General features: G+C 44.5%; 2 protein-coding genes across 2 annotated transcripts in view; both read right to left on the bottom strand.

The window, feature by feature from the left end:
• Positions 1–7826: 7826 nt before the first annotated feature.
• LOC121812805 (receptor-type tyrosine-protein phosphatase mu-like) lies at positions 7827–11324 on the bottom strand (the record flags this gene model as incomplete). Its single annotated transcript, XM_042215860.1, is given in 3 exon segments — positions 7827–7990; positions 10117–10242; positions 10392–11324. Coding segments are annotated over 3 exon segments (428 nt in total), but the record flags the coding sequence as incomplete, so codon positions are not given.
• Positions 11325–11510: 186 nt separating this feature from the next.
• The window catches only part of LOC102314361 (receptor-type tyrosine-protein phosphatase mu), a gene marked incomplete at its 5' end in the record, with an annotated part of 124168 nt that continues 122911 nt past the window's right edge, over positions 11511–12767 (bottom strand). Inside the window, 1 exon segment of the mRNA XM_042215859.1 lies at positions 11511–12360.

The following is a 12767-nucleotide window of genomic DNA, read 5'->3' as shown; positions in this document are numbered from 1 at the left end:
TTTTTGCACATGTCGAGGAGCGTGTCAGGCTACATTTCACTGTGTGTTATACTTGTATAACTATGCATGTGACAAATAATAAAGAACCTTGAATCTTGAGGTAAATTCTATCATAATACATGCAGACACCAGACCTTTGAACATAAGTTCTAAATTTGTAGACCTTTACATTTTGTTTCTGCAGGTTAGCCAGATTCCCCTTTTTGCCCAACCCGTAAGAAAGCTGCAAAGATAAATCTGATTCCATTGTGCTGCTGTTTTTGGGACCATAAATGAACATTGTATTCTCCAGCACCTGTCCATATCCAGCCAACCACTGTTGCAGTAATGGCAAGAGAAGAACAAGCCTGGGACATCCAACCCACAAATGTTGCAGGGTGTGCTCAGCTTGACAAAAAGCACAGTTACCCTCTACACTCGGTCCATATGTGCAACATGTCTGGTTGTGGCCATGGCCCCATGGACCACCCACCACCGAAGATCCACGGTGTGTTTCTCCAAGTGAGGTCTGTACAAGGATTTCTAGCTATGTCTGGGAGAACCTGCTGCAGAAATACTACATCGACTCCGGAAGGTCCCTCCTTCTTCCTTTAGGAAAATCCATCATTTTTGGTGCCTACTTCTTAATCTACAGCAACACTGTGAAGACAGTGAAACCTTCCAAAACACCACCTTGCCCAAACATTTTACTGTGCCTTTAAATGAGTTTTCCCTAATTTCTTCATCCTCAACTTAGAATCTCTTTAGTGTGCTCAACTGTTCATAGCTGACCACTCTCCTTATCTTTAGAACTGATTTTATAAACTCATCAAGATATGGAAAATAATCCATAGACTGTCCGCCAAATTTTCCATCTTAAAATGAGTTTATGTCTTGTATGGAGTAGGATTGCTGATGCTCATCTTGTGAAACAATATCAGAAAACTGTGATGAGGAGTCGTCTTCAAACAAGTTCAAAGAACCTGCAGTTCGATCTTCAGCCTCACCTGTCCTTGCCTCTGTCTGTTCACTGTTCACAGGAGGCGAACCCTCACTGGGGAGGGACGCCATGGCTCAAAGTCAAACTGGCCAATTAGCTAAACCTACTCACTCTACACAACACAATGAAATAAACCTGTCTTACCTTGTAACTAACCAACTAACCATTAAGGTTGGGCGATTTTTCCAACCGATAATCATCAGTCCAATAAATGACGACCATCAACCCCACCCAAATACAATAAACACAAAAATGAAGACAGAAACAGAAGACACTCCATTTAGCTTTTTTCAAAAATTCAGAACTAAATTATCAACAGTTATTTTACACAAAACTCCATTAACCCTTTAAGACCTACCATAGAACCAAGTCCGCCAGAGCTTATATTATATTTTTACATGCTGTAGTCCCATTTTTGGGAGCATTTCAAGTTGCTTTACATCAATACAACCACTATAGCCCAAATTTTAATAATATGTATGCATTAAGTGCATAGAAATTACATAAATTGCAAAAATGTGCAATAAACCAGAAAAAAATTGAAAATCGTTTTTGTTTTTTTTAACATATATTTCTAGTTAGAGAAGTTTAAGAGGCTTATCCCTCAAAACTGTAAATACAAAAAAGTTGCACAAAATAGTTTCCCACCACAGGAAATTTATTTTGAGTGTCTTCATAGTTTTATTTTTGAAATACACCAATTTTTATACACTGCAGGAAAAACGAAAATAAATATTATAAAGCAAATTTGCAAAAAAACAGCATATGCACCAAAATAAACTATTTCCAGCAGTGCAATATGAGTCCTAAGCATCCCAGAAACCACACAGAGAGTCATAAAGTCAAACATAACTTTTAAAAACACCAGTATAGTCTTACAAAGCCAAGTTGGTAAAAAACTACATTTCCACGAATATGACGTCACTTTCGGTTTTGGGCAGGTCATGGCGGACATGCAATAGTTCGCGCTGACGTCTATTCCAGCATAGGAAATGTTACAAACAGCTGATCGGATCGGCAAAGCGTGTTTCTGGAATATTATGTTTTTGTTGCTGCAAGTGCTTTTTATGCAGTTTTTGCAAAGCTTTATGTGGAAGGAAACTGTGATCGAGGACAAGCTGATGGCATCAGATGTAAGTACAACTCCTCTGGTTTTATATGCAAGAAAAATTATTGCGCTACCTTACGTGGTTGCAGTTCTACCGGGATTTAAAGATAGTTATGCAAAATGGAGCGTGCCCACTCAGACCGACTTTAAAGGGTTAATTCCCCAAATAGAGACAAACTCTTCAATGTTGGACAACATCTTATAAACAAATTCTACTTTCAAACGTGCACCTACTAACCCTTTAAACATAATCTCTAAATGAACAGATCCTGTTCCCTTCATTTTGTTCCTCCTTGAATGTCATATACTCATCTTAGCATGACCTATTAAAAAATTAATCAAGCAAACCTTCCTACACTCCACTGCAGAGTACCTCGGACCCAGATAAAGAGACTCTTCCAAGGCCACAAAGTCACTGCCGCAGCGATGAAAAAAGGCCAGATAGCCTTGGACAGCCAAGCCACAGGTGCTGCAGTGTTTCCTCAGTTAGACAGAAAAGACAGTGGTTCCCTGTTCTTAGATCCATCACTGCCCTGCTGTCCTCAGGCCTGCCAGCTTGGTTAGACCAGCATTTATACACTAGAAGTGCTGAGCTTTCTACTTGGCATCAAGGGATTGTAAAAAAGAGGCTCCTCACCAACATCACCATCAAATTGTTTTTAAGGTACAGAGAGACTGTTCTCAGTCTTCCAAGCAGTCAAAACAGACTGGTAAAAAGCAGAGGTCTGCAAAAGGTCCATGCCAGTCAGGTCTATGAGAAACAGGTGCTTGTCATATGCAAGGTCCTTTATTCTGTGAAGCAGCATAGATACAGTGTTGAACCAGGGTGGTTGTTGTTTTTGATAAAGATACTGTTGTGCTGTCTGAAGACGAAGCGCTGTGATACGGCTGTGAAGGTCAATCAAACTCTGACCCCCCTCTGACACAGGTAGAGACAGCACAGCAGACCTGGTCCAGTGAAGCCCTCCCCAGAAGAAATTTACCAGTCTTTTTTGTATCTCCTTGATAAGAGAGGCCGGAGGTTCAAAACAGTGACACGGTGCCAGAGTACAGAAGCAGCCAAGTTGTTAACAACCAAAGTCCTCCCCCTGTAGGACAATGGTGGCCAGACCCAAGTCCATCGAGACAACGGTGGCCAGACCCAAGTCCATCGAGACAACCGGGCAGTAATGTTTTCAACAACACCCTCCCAGTTCTTCCCCTGAAAAGCATCAGTTCCCAAAAACACTCCCAAACACTTCAGTCCCTCCCTGTTCCACTGTAACTCTGCCGGTAACACCGGCTCCTCTTTATCAACCCACCCTCCCAACATGAAACCTTCACACTTTGACCAGTTAACCTTTGCGGATGCCTGCTCATATAAGTCCAGTGTCAGTCTGAGTGTTTTAATATGGTTATAAAAACCGTAACATCATCAGCATAAGCGGACAATTTTACTGTGCTTCCTGCTTCGTCAAAGGTAAAACCTGAGAGTCCCTGTCTAAGATGGTGTAAAAGGGGTTCAATGGCCAGCGTATACAACATACCAGAAAGAGGGCATCCCTGCCCTATGCCCCTCTGAGCTGGAACAGGCCGACTTAACCCTCCCCCCACCTTTAACATGACAGCAGTGTTTGAGTACAACAATTTGATCCAAGAAATGAAAATGTTCCCAAACCCAAAAGCTTCCAAAGTTTTAAACAAATAGCGGTGATCAACTCTATCAGAAGCTTTTTCTTGATCCAGAGATAAAACCCCCCACATCCAAGTCTCTGAGCCAGATCAATAATGTCCTAATTAAAAACAAGTTGTCCATAATAGTTCTTTCAGGGACACAGTATGCTTGATCCACATCAACAATCATGTCGATACAGGTCTTCAACCTGTTAGAAAGACATTTTGCAAGAATCTTGTAGTCCGTACAAAGCAAAGAGACAGGCCTCCAATGTTTGAGCGAGCCCAGGTCCCCTTTCTTTGGCAGTAAAGTCAAAACTGCCCTCGTGCAACTCGTTGGCAAGATCCCAGTGGTCACACAGAATGTGAAAACCTCATGAATGTCCTCTCCTAGCAGCGACCAGAATTCCTGGTAAAATTCCGCAGGAAGCCCATCAACTCCTGATGACCGACCACTGTTGAGTTGTTGAACCGCTGAAGACATCTCCTCAAAAGAGATAGCAGACTCCAACACAGCCGATTCAGCCTCATACAGCCGTGGCAGCCCCTCCAGCATCCTCGTCACACATTCAGGGTCACACGTGTCAGAACTAAAGAGGCTGGCATAAAAGTCAATGGCGAGCTTCCTCATTTCTACTGCGTCAGATGTCACCTTCCCATTTGGAAGCCTTAAGTGCATCACGTGGTGTGACTCGCAAACCCTTTTCTCCAGCTTGAAGAAAAATCTGGTTGGGGCATCTATTCAACAGTAGAAATCCGAGTTCTTATAAGAGCACCTTTTGCTCTTTTGTGGAGAAACTTGCCTAAAGCCTTCCTCCTACCGTCCCAGGTACTATTTGCATTATCTGTCCCACTTATGATCTTATCCTCTAGCATCTTGAGCTCTCGTTCTAAGTCCTCAAAGCAGTCTTTAACAGTGGCCGTTGGATGTGACGTGTATTGTTGACAAAAAAGCTTAATCTGCGTTTTCCCCACCTCCTACCATTCAGCCAAATTGCAAAAGTCATTTTTCCTTTGTTTCCAGTGACACCAGAAGTCAGAAAAAAGCTCGACAGAACTCTTTGTCATGAATCAGCTGCATGTTAAAGCATGTTGGTGAACAAATGTTAGAGTGCATCAATAAGGAAATATCTACAGTCACTAAATGATGATCAGAAAAACCAACAGGTGAAATTTCTGCCTTAACTAGTCTATTATTATACGTCTGATTGATAGCTATTAAACCCGATTCTTTGATCCCCATGGTAGAAGAGAGAAAACCCGACTCAGAGTGGTCAAAACATTTATAATTCTTTATTCAATCATCTGCTGGAAGAGAGAGCCCCGCACAGCCCAAAGCCAGTTGCAGAATCTCTAACATTAGAAGCCAAAAATGTGTCTCATATAGGTGTTATTTTGGTCCTTTACACGTCACACACAGCCTCGATACAAACAACCCCTTCTGTGTTACTAGTTCCACTTTTTCTGTCTGGTTTCCTGTATTTTATTAATATGCCTCTGCAGCTCTGCACTAAACTTCCTGTTTTTCAGTTTGGCTGAGCACTTGGCTTATGAGTCAAAACTGGCTTTGCTTTACAAGCCTTTATTATTAAAATACATAACACAATATAATCAGAAAATAGGCACTAACAATATATATTTATCTTGTAACACTGCCTTCACATTGCCCTCAGAAACGTTCACATATGTGTATTCTCTAGTTGTGGGATGGAGCTTTCTCCACACATCAGTCAGAAAGATTGTGGATAAAAGTGAGCCCGAAGGTGGGTGAGGCTCTCCTGTGTTTCTGTCAACTGAAGGGTGGGTTGTGCAATTCCAGTCCCCTCCCACCACCACTATTGAACCACTATGTATTGGTGATAATTTATAATTAATTTTACGAAATAACCTCACACGACCTGCAGCTGAGTTGTGGGCGCATACATTCATAAAGCAAAAGGTGTTCCCTTGATGGTTGCTTGTACTACCTGTGCCCTTCCCTGCTCTACCTCACACACGGAGACATGTGACAGCTGAAGGTGCCTAGAAAATAAAATTGCTACACCTGCACTGAGGTTAGTGCCATAACTTAAAAATACCTGCCCACTCCAACTCATTCCCCATTCTGTCTCATTATCTACAGTACTACTAAAAAAAACACATCAATGTTTTTGTTCCTGCTGTTCCACCAAAACTGCTCGCCTTTCTCTGACTCTACCCCCATTACTGTTAAGCGTACCCACTCTCAAGCCTGCCATAAAGACAGAGAGAAGAGGAAGAAGAGAAAGAGGGAAAAGACAGTGAGACCCTTCCAAAAAAAAAAAAAGACACCCTTAATACTCCGAACATTTTACTGTGGTTTTGAATGAGTTTTTCCTTGTTTTTCCCTCCTCAACACAGTCAGGATCTTTTTCAGGCGGCATCTTTTCTGTTTGCTCAACTGTTCATAGCCAACAACTCTCCTTATCTTTAGAACAGAGTTTATAAATTGATCGACATCTGGAAAAAACTCTGACTTCCACAGACTGCCTGCTAAATGTCTTATCCAAAAAGCGATTTATATCTTCTAAGGAATATGACTGCTGATGTTCATCTTGTGAAACAATGTCAGAGCATCGTGACAGGGAATCATCTTCAAACAAGTCTTCTTCCTCATTTTCCGCGCTCAAAGAACCTGAAATTACATTTTCATTTCCTACCTCACTTGTCGTTGCCTCTGTCCTGATTTTCCTCCACAGTTTTCCTGTCCTGTCTGTCATCACTTCCATCCGGCCTGTGGAGCACTGGCTGCGATCTCCATTCTGTCACCCAGCGCCGCTAGCAGCTCGTAGCTGGCTGTTCGTCCACACCGCTACTAGCGGGCTGTTCTCTCGTACCGACATCTACGGCACGCTCACTTGCTTCACTAGCATGGCCCTGCTGTTTACCTGTGTCATTGCGCACTTCGTGCTCTTTATGAGGGCAGGATGAGCGTTTATGGCCAACATGCACTTCATGCTAACTGCGCTTGCATAAACAGTATACAAGCCGTTTTCGTATCTCACTTTAAATGACACTTCCAGTGTCTGTGAAGGATCGTTCAAGTACATGAAGGCCTGCCTTCATAGTGACTGAATGTGCTGCAGTCTGGCATCTTTGCAGCCAAGACGAACAACACTGAACCCGCTAGCAAACTTTCCAAAGCAGGTCAGTTCCTTTTCAAGTAGCTCATTGGGGATAAACGCCATCTACGCGGGTCACCGCAAACAGTGGTGAAACAGCCACAACAAATCATCCAAAATGATCCCCCTTTCAACTAACAGGTGAACCAACCGCTCCTCACGGAGAAAGGTAACCACAGCCTTGTTCATCCGAGAGCCGCAAGTTGTGTTCTCATGGCCCACCTGTTCACCAAAAGCTAGCAGAGCCTGCTCCACGGTGTACTGTTGGGGGGGCGAACCCTCACTAGGGAGGGACGCCATTGCTCAAGGTAAAACTGGCGAATTAACGAAAACTCTTCACTTCACGCAACACAATGAAATAAACTTGCCTTACCTTTTAACCACCCATAAAGTTTTCTGGAAAAAACAGTCCAAACGTCCCAAACTCACTCAGCAGCTCCACACACTCACCAAACACCTTCACACACCCATTCACTCACACTCCCAGCATGCAGTGCAGGAAGGAGAGGAGAGAAGAGTGGAGTCAGGGGTTACATAGATGAGAATGAAAGCAGTTCATGTTGTGACCACTAGATGGAGACAAAACACCGCACAAACACAAACTTTATAACTACTGATACTGCAGTACTCTCTGCAGTACTGTGTGTATTTCCTGTGTAAGAAACAGTGATACTCTTGCAGTAAAGTAATGAAAACACAGTTTTCTTTCTGTAGTGTTATGTGTAGTACTGCATGTAATACTGTGTGGTACTCTTAAAGGGTACTGTCTTTAGTACTGTGTTTATTAAAAGACAGTGTACTTTATGTAGTATTGTGTGTAGTACTGTATGTATTATAAGACAGTGTACTTTTGTAGTAGTTTGTGTAGTACTGTCTGCAGTACTGTATGTAGTACACTGTGTAGTACTTTCTGCAGTGCTGCGTGCAGTGTTGCGTGTACTCTTACAGGCAGTGGACGACGGTGCGTCCCTCGCCGCCGTCATACTCCTCCTGCCATTTGTCCACCTGGTGCACGAGCTTGAGGAAGGAGCGCTTGGAGACGGGCGTGTCGCGGTACATCGGCCAGCCCAGGAACTGGAACTGCTGCACCATGCGGTACCCGTCCTGCGGCTGGAGACACAGGGAGAACCAGGCAGTCAAAACAAGCTCGCCCCAAACAACCAATGTATAATCAAACACTTCCCCAGAAGAACAGAAACATGAACCAAGTGTACCTCTAAACTAAACACTAAGGAGAAAGGAAGTAAGGAAACTGTGAAGGGAGAAAGGGAAAGGAAGTCAAAAGAAATACATTTTAGGAGTAAAGAAGAAAGGAAAGAACAGGAGAGAGGAAAGGAAGATATATAATGTAGATGGAAGGAAATGAGAGGAAAGGAAAGATATTAGGAAGCTTATTGAGACAGGAAAGAAAGCAAAGACAGGTTCCTGTGAGCAGACAGCAGGAGAGAGCTTTAACTCAAACACCAAAATCAAGCTGCCACAGCGAGGCGGGTGGAGACGGGAGCGCGGATCAAACACAGCCGATATTTGTTGAGACGCATGGAGGAAACGAGGCCCTGAATCACAGCCGCACTCAAACTCAGCCCGACGGGGAGGTGAGGAGGCTTAAATCAAACACATCCTGAGCTAAATCTGGTGCAGCAGGAGAGAGAGAGCGGAGGCTTGGATCAAACACAGGCGCAGCTCAGCTTTATTACACAGAAATCAAACGCGCCCTGAATATGTGAGGGCAAAACCAAACAGACCCTCCGTGTAGGGTGATGCAGTTTTACTCCGTCAGGATCTGAAGACAAAGGTAATTACACATCCACAGAGACGTCACGTAGAGGCGAGGTGGTTCTAACGATGGCGAACAGCCACCACGGCAGCGGAGAATGAGAGAACAGCCATCGCCCTGACAGGACCACGGCCACGATGGTGGTTCTCTCAGGGCTCCAGCACAGCAGAGACACTAATGGATGACTCAGCCGAGTCAGGAATCCTAGTCTCAAAGAAGACGGCCAATAGAACCCTGCACAGGGACGGACTGAGAAAGAAGACGAAGGCTACGACCCAAAGGACAGCGGCCCCACAGTGAAGCACGGTGGTGGCAGTATTATGCTGTGGGCATGCTTCACTGCGTCTGGACCTGGGAATTTCATCGAGTTAGGTGGATCCATGAAGAAAGAAGGATATGTGAATGAAGACCTGAAGCAGTCAGGCTAAACTAGGTCGGAGTCATCACTTTGTCTTCCAGCATGTCAACAACCCAACGCATATGTCGCTCCTGGTGAAGATCAAGGCGAGCGTGACAAAGCCCTGACTGTGGGCTGAGACTAAATGTAAGCACAAGAGCAGCCTGGGTGTAAACCTGGCTGGACTTGAGTTTGGCTCAAGTTTGTTACTTACATTAAATCAATTTAATAAATCAAATTTCAGTGTATTTTATTTGACATTCCAACCTACTGATACTTACAGAGTGAAGGGCAGCCAGGTTTTTACAGGAAACAAACTAAGGCTACATCCACCCGGGTATTTTTGAAAACGCAAATTTTTCTATGCGTTTGCACCTTTCGTCCACACGTAAACTGCATTTTCAGTCACGGAAAACTGAGATTTTTAAAAACTCCTGCCAGGGTGGAGATTTTCGAAAACCCAGTTTTTGCGTTTACATGTGGACGAGGAAGACGGAGAAAACGCAGCGTCAAAGGTGTGCGCCTACACACACAGTTACTGTCCTTCCACACACAGGACTCGGTTCTGCTTCTATGCGCCATCTTTGTTCACTCTTTGCCACCGAGGCTTCTAGACTTCTGATTGGCCAACATTTCTACACGGTTAGGAATATATCGCCACCTGTTGCTTTGGCATCTTCCTAGCGCGTTTTTGCGGTTACGTATGCACGGGATTTTAAAAAAAACTTGGCAGCGTGCTCGGTGCTTGATCAGATTTGAAGTTTAATTTTTCGCTGTAGAAAGAAGTTTTCTTCCCACGCAGCGTTTACAGCAGGCGCTAATGTTTCTGTCACTTTTTACAGAATCAGACTTAAAGTAATGTGATTACTTCCAAGCTTTAAATGCTGCATGGTCATACTCCCTCCAACACTCCATATTATCCATTGTTGATCTGCACACGTCTGTTGCTACCACGGACGTCGCACGCGCTCACGTCATTGTCATGAGACACTCTCACAAACAAAATCACGGTTTAGTAACGCAGCATATTTACGGGTAAGTAACAGTAATCTAAAACCGCACCCTGGCTGTGTTGTAGATCCTGAAGATTCGGCTGATCACGTCCTCCTCCAGGTCAGCGGACACGAACTCCACCTGCAGCGAGCCGAGGCGATGGAGACCGTTCTCTGGCCAGTACTGAGGGCACAGCTAACACACACATACACAAAGGGAAGTTATTGATCAACTCATGAGTTTTACACCGCCCTTACCAAAGCACCTGTGCTATGATGTCATCATCACCCACCTGTTCTAATATATCTGAAAATCTTTGAGTGTGTGTGTGGGTGGAGCTTCACCTGTGCGGGGTCGACATCATTCAGCATGACAATGGATGTGCAGTGGTAGTCGAGGACCAGGCGCCAGAAGTCCTTCACCGTGTTGGGCAAAGGATGCTGGGTAACGATGAACGCCGACGGCTGCTTGTAGCTCTGCATGACACGAGGTCAGTCAGACAGCAGGAAGTGATGTCACACAAGCAGACACAGCAGGGTGGATGTCACTGTTGTACACAGCCATGCTCAGGATTTCCGACGTCGGTGTTTTCAGCAGATTTCTGAACGCGTGCTTCCTTCTTTGAACCTGCGTTAACTTTGATATTTTAAACACTTTCCTGGAGTTTCTATAGCGACAGCTGTCTGGCTGCCTCAGGCAGGTCTGATGTGGGTGTAATGGACTCTGAGGCAGTGACGCTTGTGCTCCGAGCGCCCTAACACTCGGTGTTAAAGCCTCTGCTGCATCGACACCGAGCAGCACTTGCTAATGTTAGCTTAGAAGAGAAGTCCTCCACTCACTATCGCCACCAAATGACAGGCTCCAAGTATAACACAGAATCCAACACATCTCCACAACAGGGCAACAAGCTGACCTGAAGGACTTCACACAGAATTCATGAATGATCTGCGCTCAGCGAGAAGGCCGCTGCAGCAGGACAGCACGATGGCAGAGCGACTGAGTGTTCTCCGCTTCAGTCCTCTGTGCCGTTTGCTAAACAAAGAACCTGACGGCTGGGCTGGTCGCTCTCAGAGTTTCTGATTGGTTTACTTTTCAGCCTAATGTTCTCCTTCACCTGCACTCACATCTCTTTGGGCCAAACTGAGAGATCCAGTGAAAAGATATCGGATCAGCTCCCCATCTTTAATCTGCTTCACTTACTGTGGAACAAAAGCTTCGAATCAAAGCTGCGAGTCTGCAGTCACATTCATCAAACCCACTGTGTGTGTGTGTGTGTCACGTACATCCATGAGCGCAGCGTTGATGTAGTTGGAGCTCTCCCCGTCGATGGTGATGAGGAAGGGCAGGCAGCGGTCTGGAGGCAGCACGTCCATGCAGCGGTTCTTCTCATGGTTTCTGGGCAGCAGAGCGATGCTGCAGTCCTCCACTCGCAGAGTCGGCGTCACCATGTTCAGCGTCTGTGCGCGCACACACATGTAACAGGACACACACCTGACACCTTCTTTCTAACCTAATGAGTTGATCTCATGTCATATTTTTACTTTCTCAGACTTCGGAACATTATTATTTTCATTGATTTTGTTTAATTTTTGTTAACATTAATTTTGTTATTTGTGATCATTTAATTAGTGATTTAATTTTTGTCTTCATTTTTTTAAATGTCTTCAAGTTTTAATCTCGTTGTTTGTTTTTGTTTGATTTTTAAGTTTTATTCATACAGCGTAAGTGTGTTGTGTCACCAGTTTGTTACCAGTTTGTTACTGGGTGTCTGTGGCACTTTTATTTTAACCGTGTCGTTTATTGTTGTGTATTTTTACTCGCTGTCATGCTGCTGTAACACAAAAGCGTCCCATGTGGGATCAATAACGTATCCATTTAAAGTAAAGACGCTACAGCGACAGAGAGAGAACAATCATATGACCCCCTGTGAGCAGCACTTTGGCGACAGTGGGAAGGAAAAACTCCTTTTAACAGGAAGAAACCTCAGACAGAACCGGGCTCAATATTTAGACTGTATAATATGAATTTCTGACTTTTATTTTGAAACTGCGGTGCAATGATGTCATCACTCAGAGCTGTGATGTGGTTTGATTATTTCATGGACGCTGGCAGGTTCGTGCTCTAAACGAAGCGTGAAGAATATTAACATGGTCGTCACGTTACCCTGAACTCCTCTTTGATCTGACTCGAGTTGGTCTGAGGATCCAATCGGTTCATCTCATAATAAACCGACCGCAGCTGACTGGCTGGAATCGCTGTGTCACCGCACAGACACGCCTCCAAGATGGCATCGTGGATGAAGACGTACTGCTCCTGGTAGACAGAGGAAGGTGGTCAGACACTGTTTAAATAAGCTCCTCCTCCTCCTCCCCAGCTCTGACTGACGGGACGTCGGCTGCTGAAATGTCACTTCATAAAAGATTAATGTCAGCGCACGGCGGCTGGAGAACAGGCGAGTGACATTCAAAGTTAGAGAAGGTCATCGCGGCGTTCATTTCTGTCATTTCCTGTCAGTCAGCGATGAAGATGTGAGGACAAGTCGGAGACAATGAGGAATGATCGATGAAACTTTGATCATGAATGAAGCTGAGTAACTGAGCACGTGCAGGTTGAAACATTAAGTTATTAGTGATCACGTCAGAACACCTGCACACAGGTAGAAGGTATTTCACTGTGTGAATGTGTGTGTGTGTGTGTGTGTGTGTGTGTGTGTGTGTGTG

The sequence above is a fragment of the Haplochromis burtoni genome, unplaced genomic scaffold (genome assembly GCF_018398535.1).
Source record: "Haplochromis burtoni strain Fernald_Lab_line unplaced genomic scaffold, NCSU_Asbu1 Contig_842, whole genome shotgun sequence".
NCBI lineage: Eukaryota > Metazoa > Chordata > Actinopteri > Cichliformes > Cichlidae > Haplochromis > Haplochromis burtoni.
Note: the sequence above shows the minus strand (reverse complement) of the source record. Positions and strands in the feature narration are given on the sequence as shown.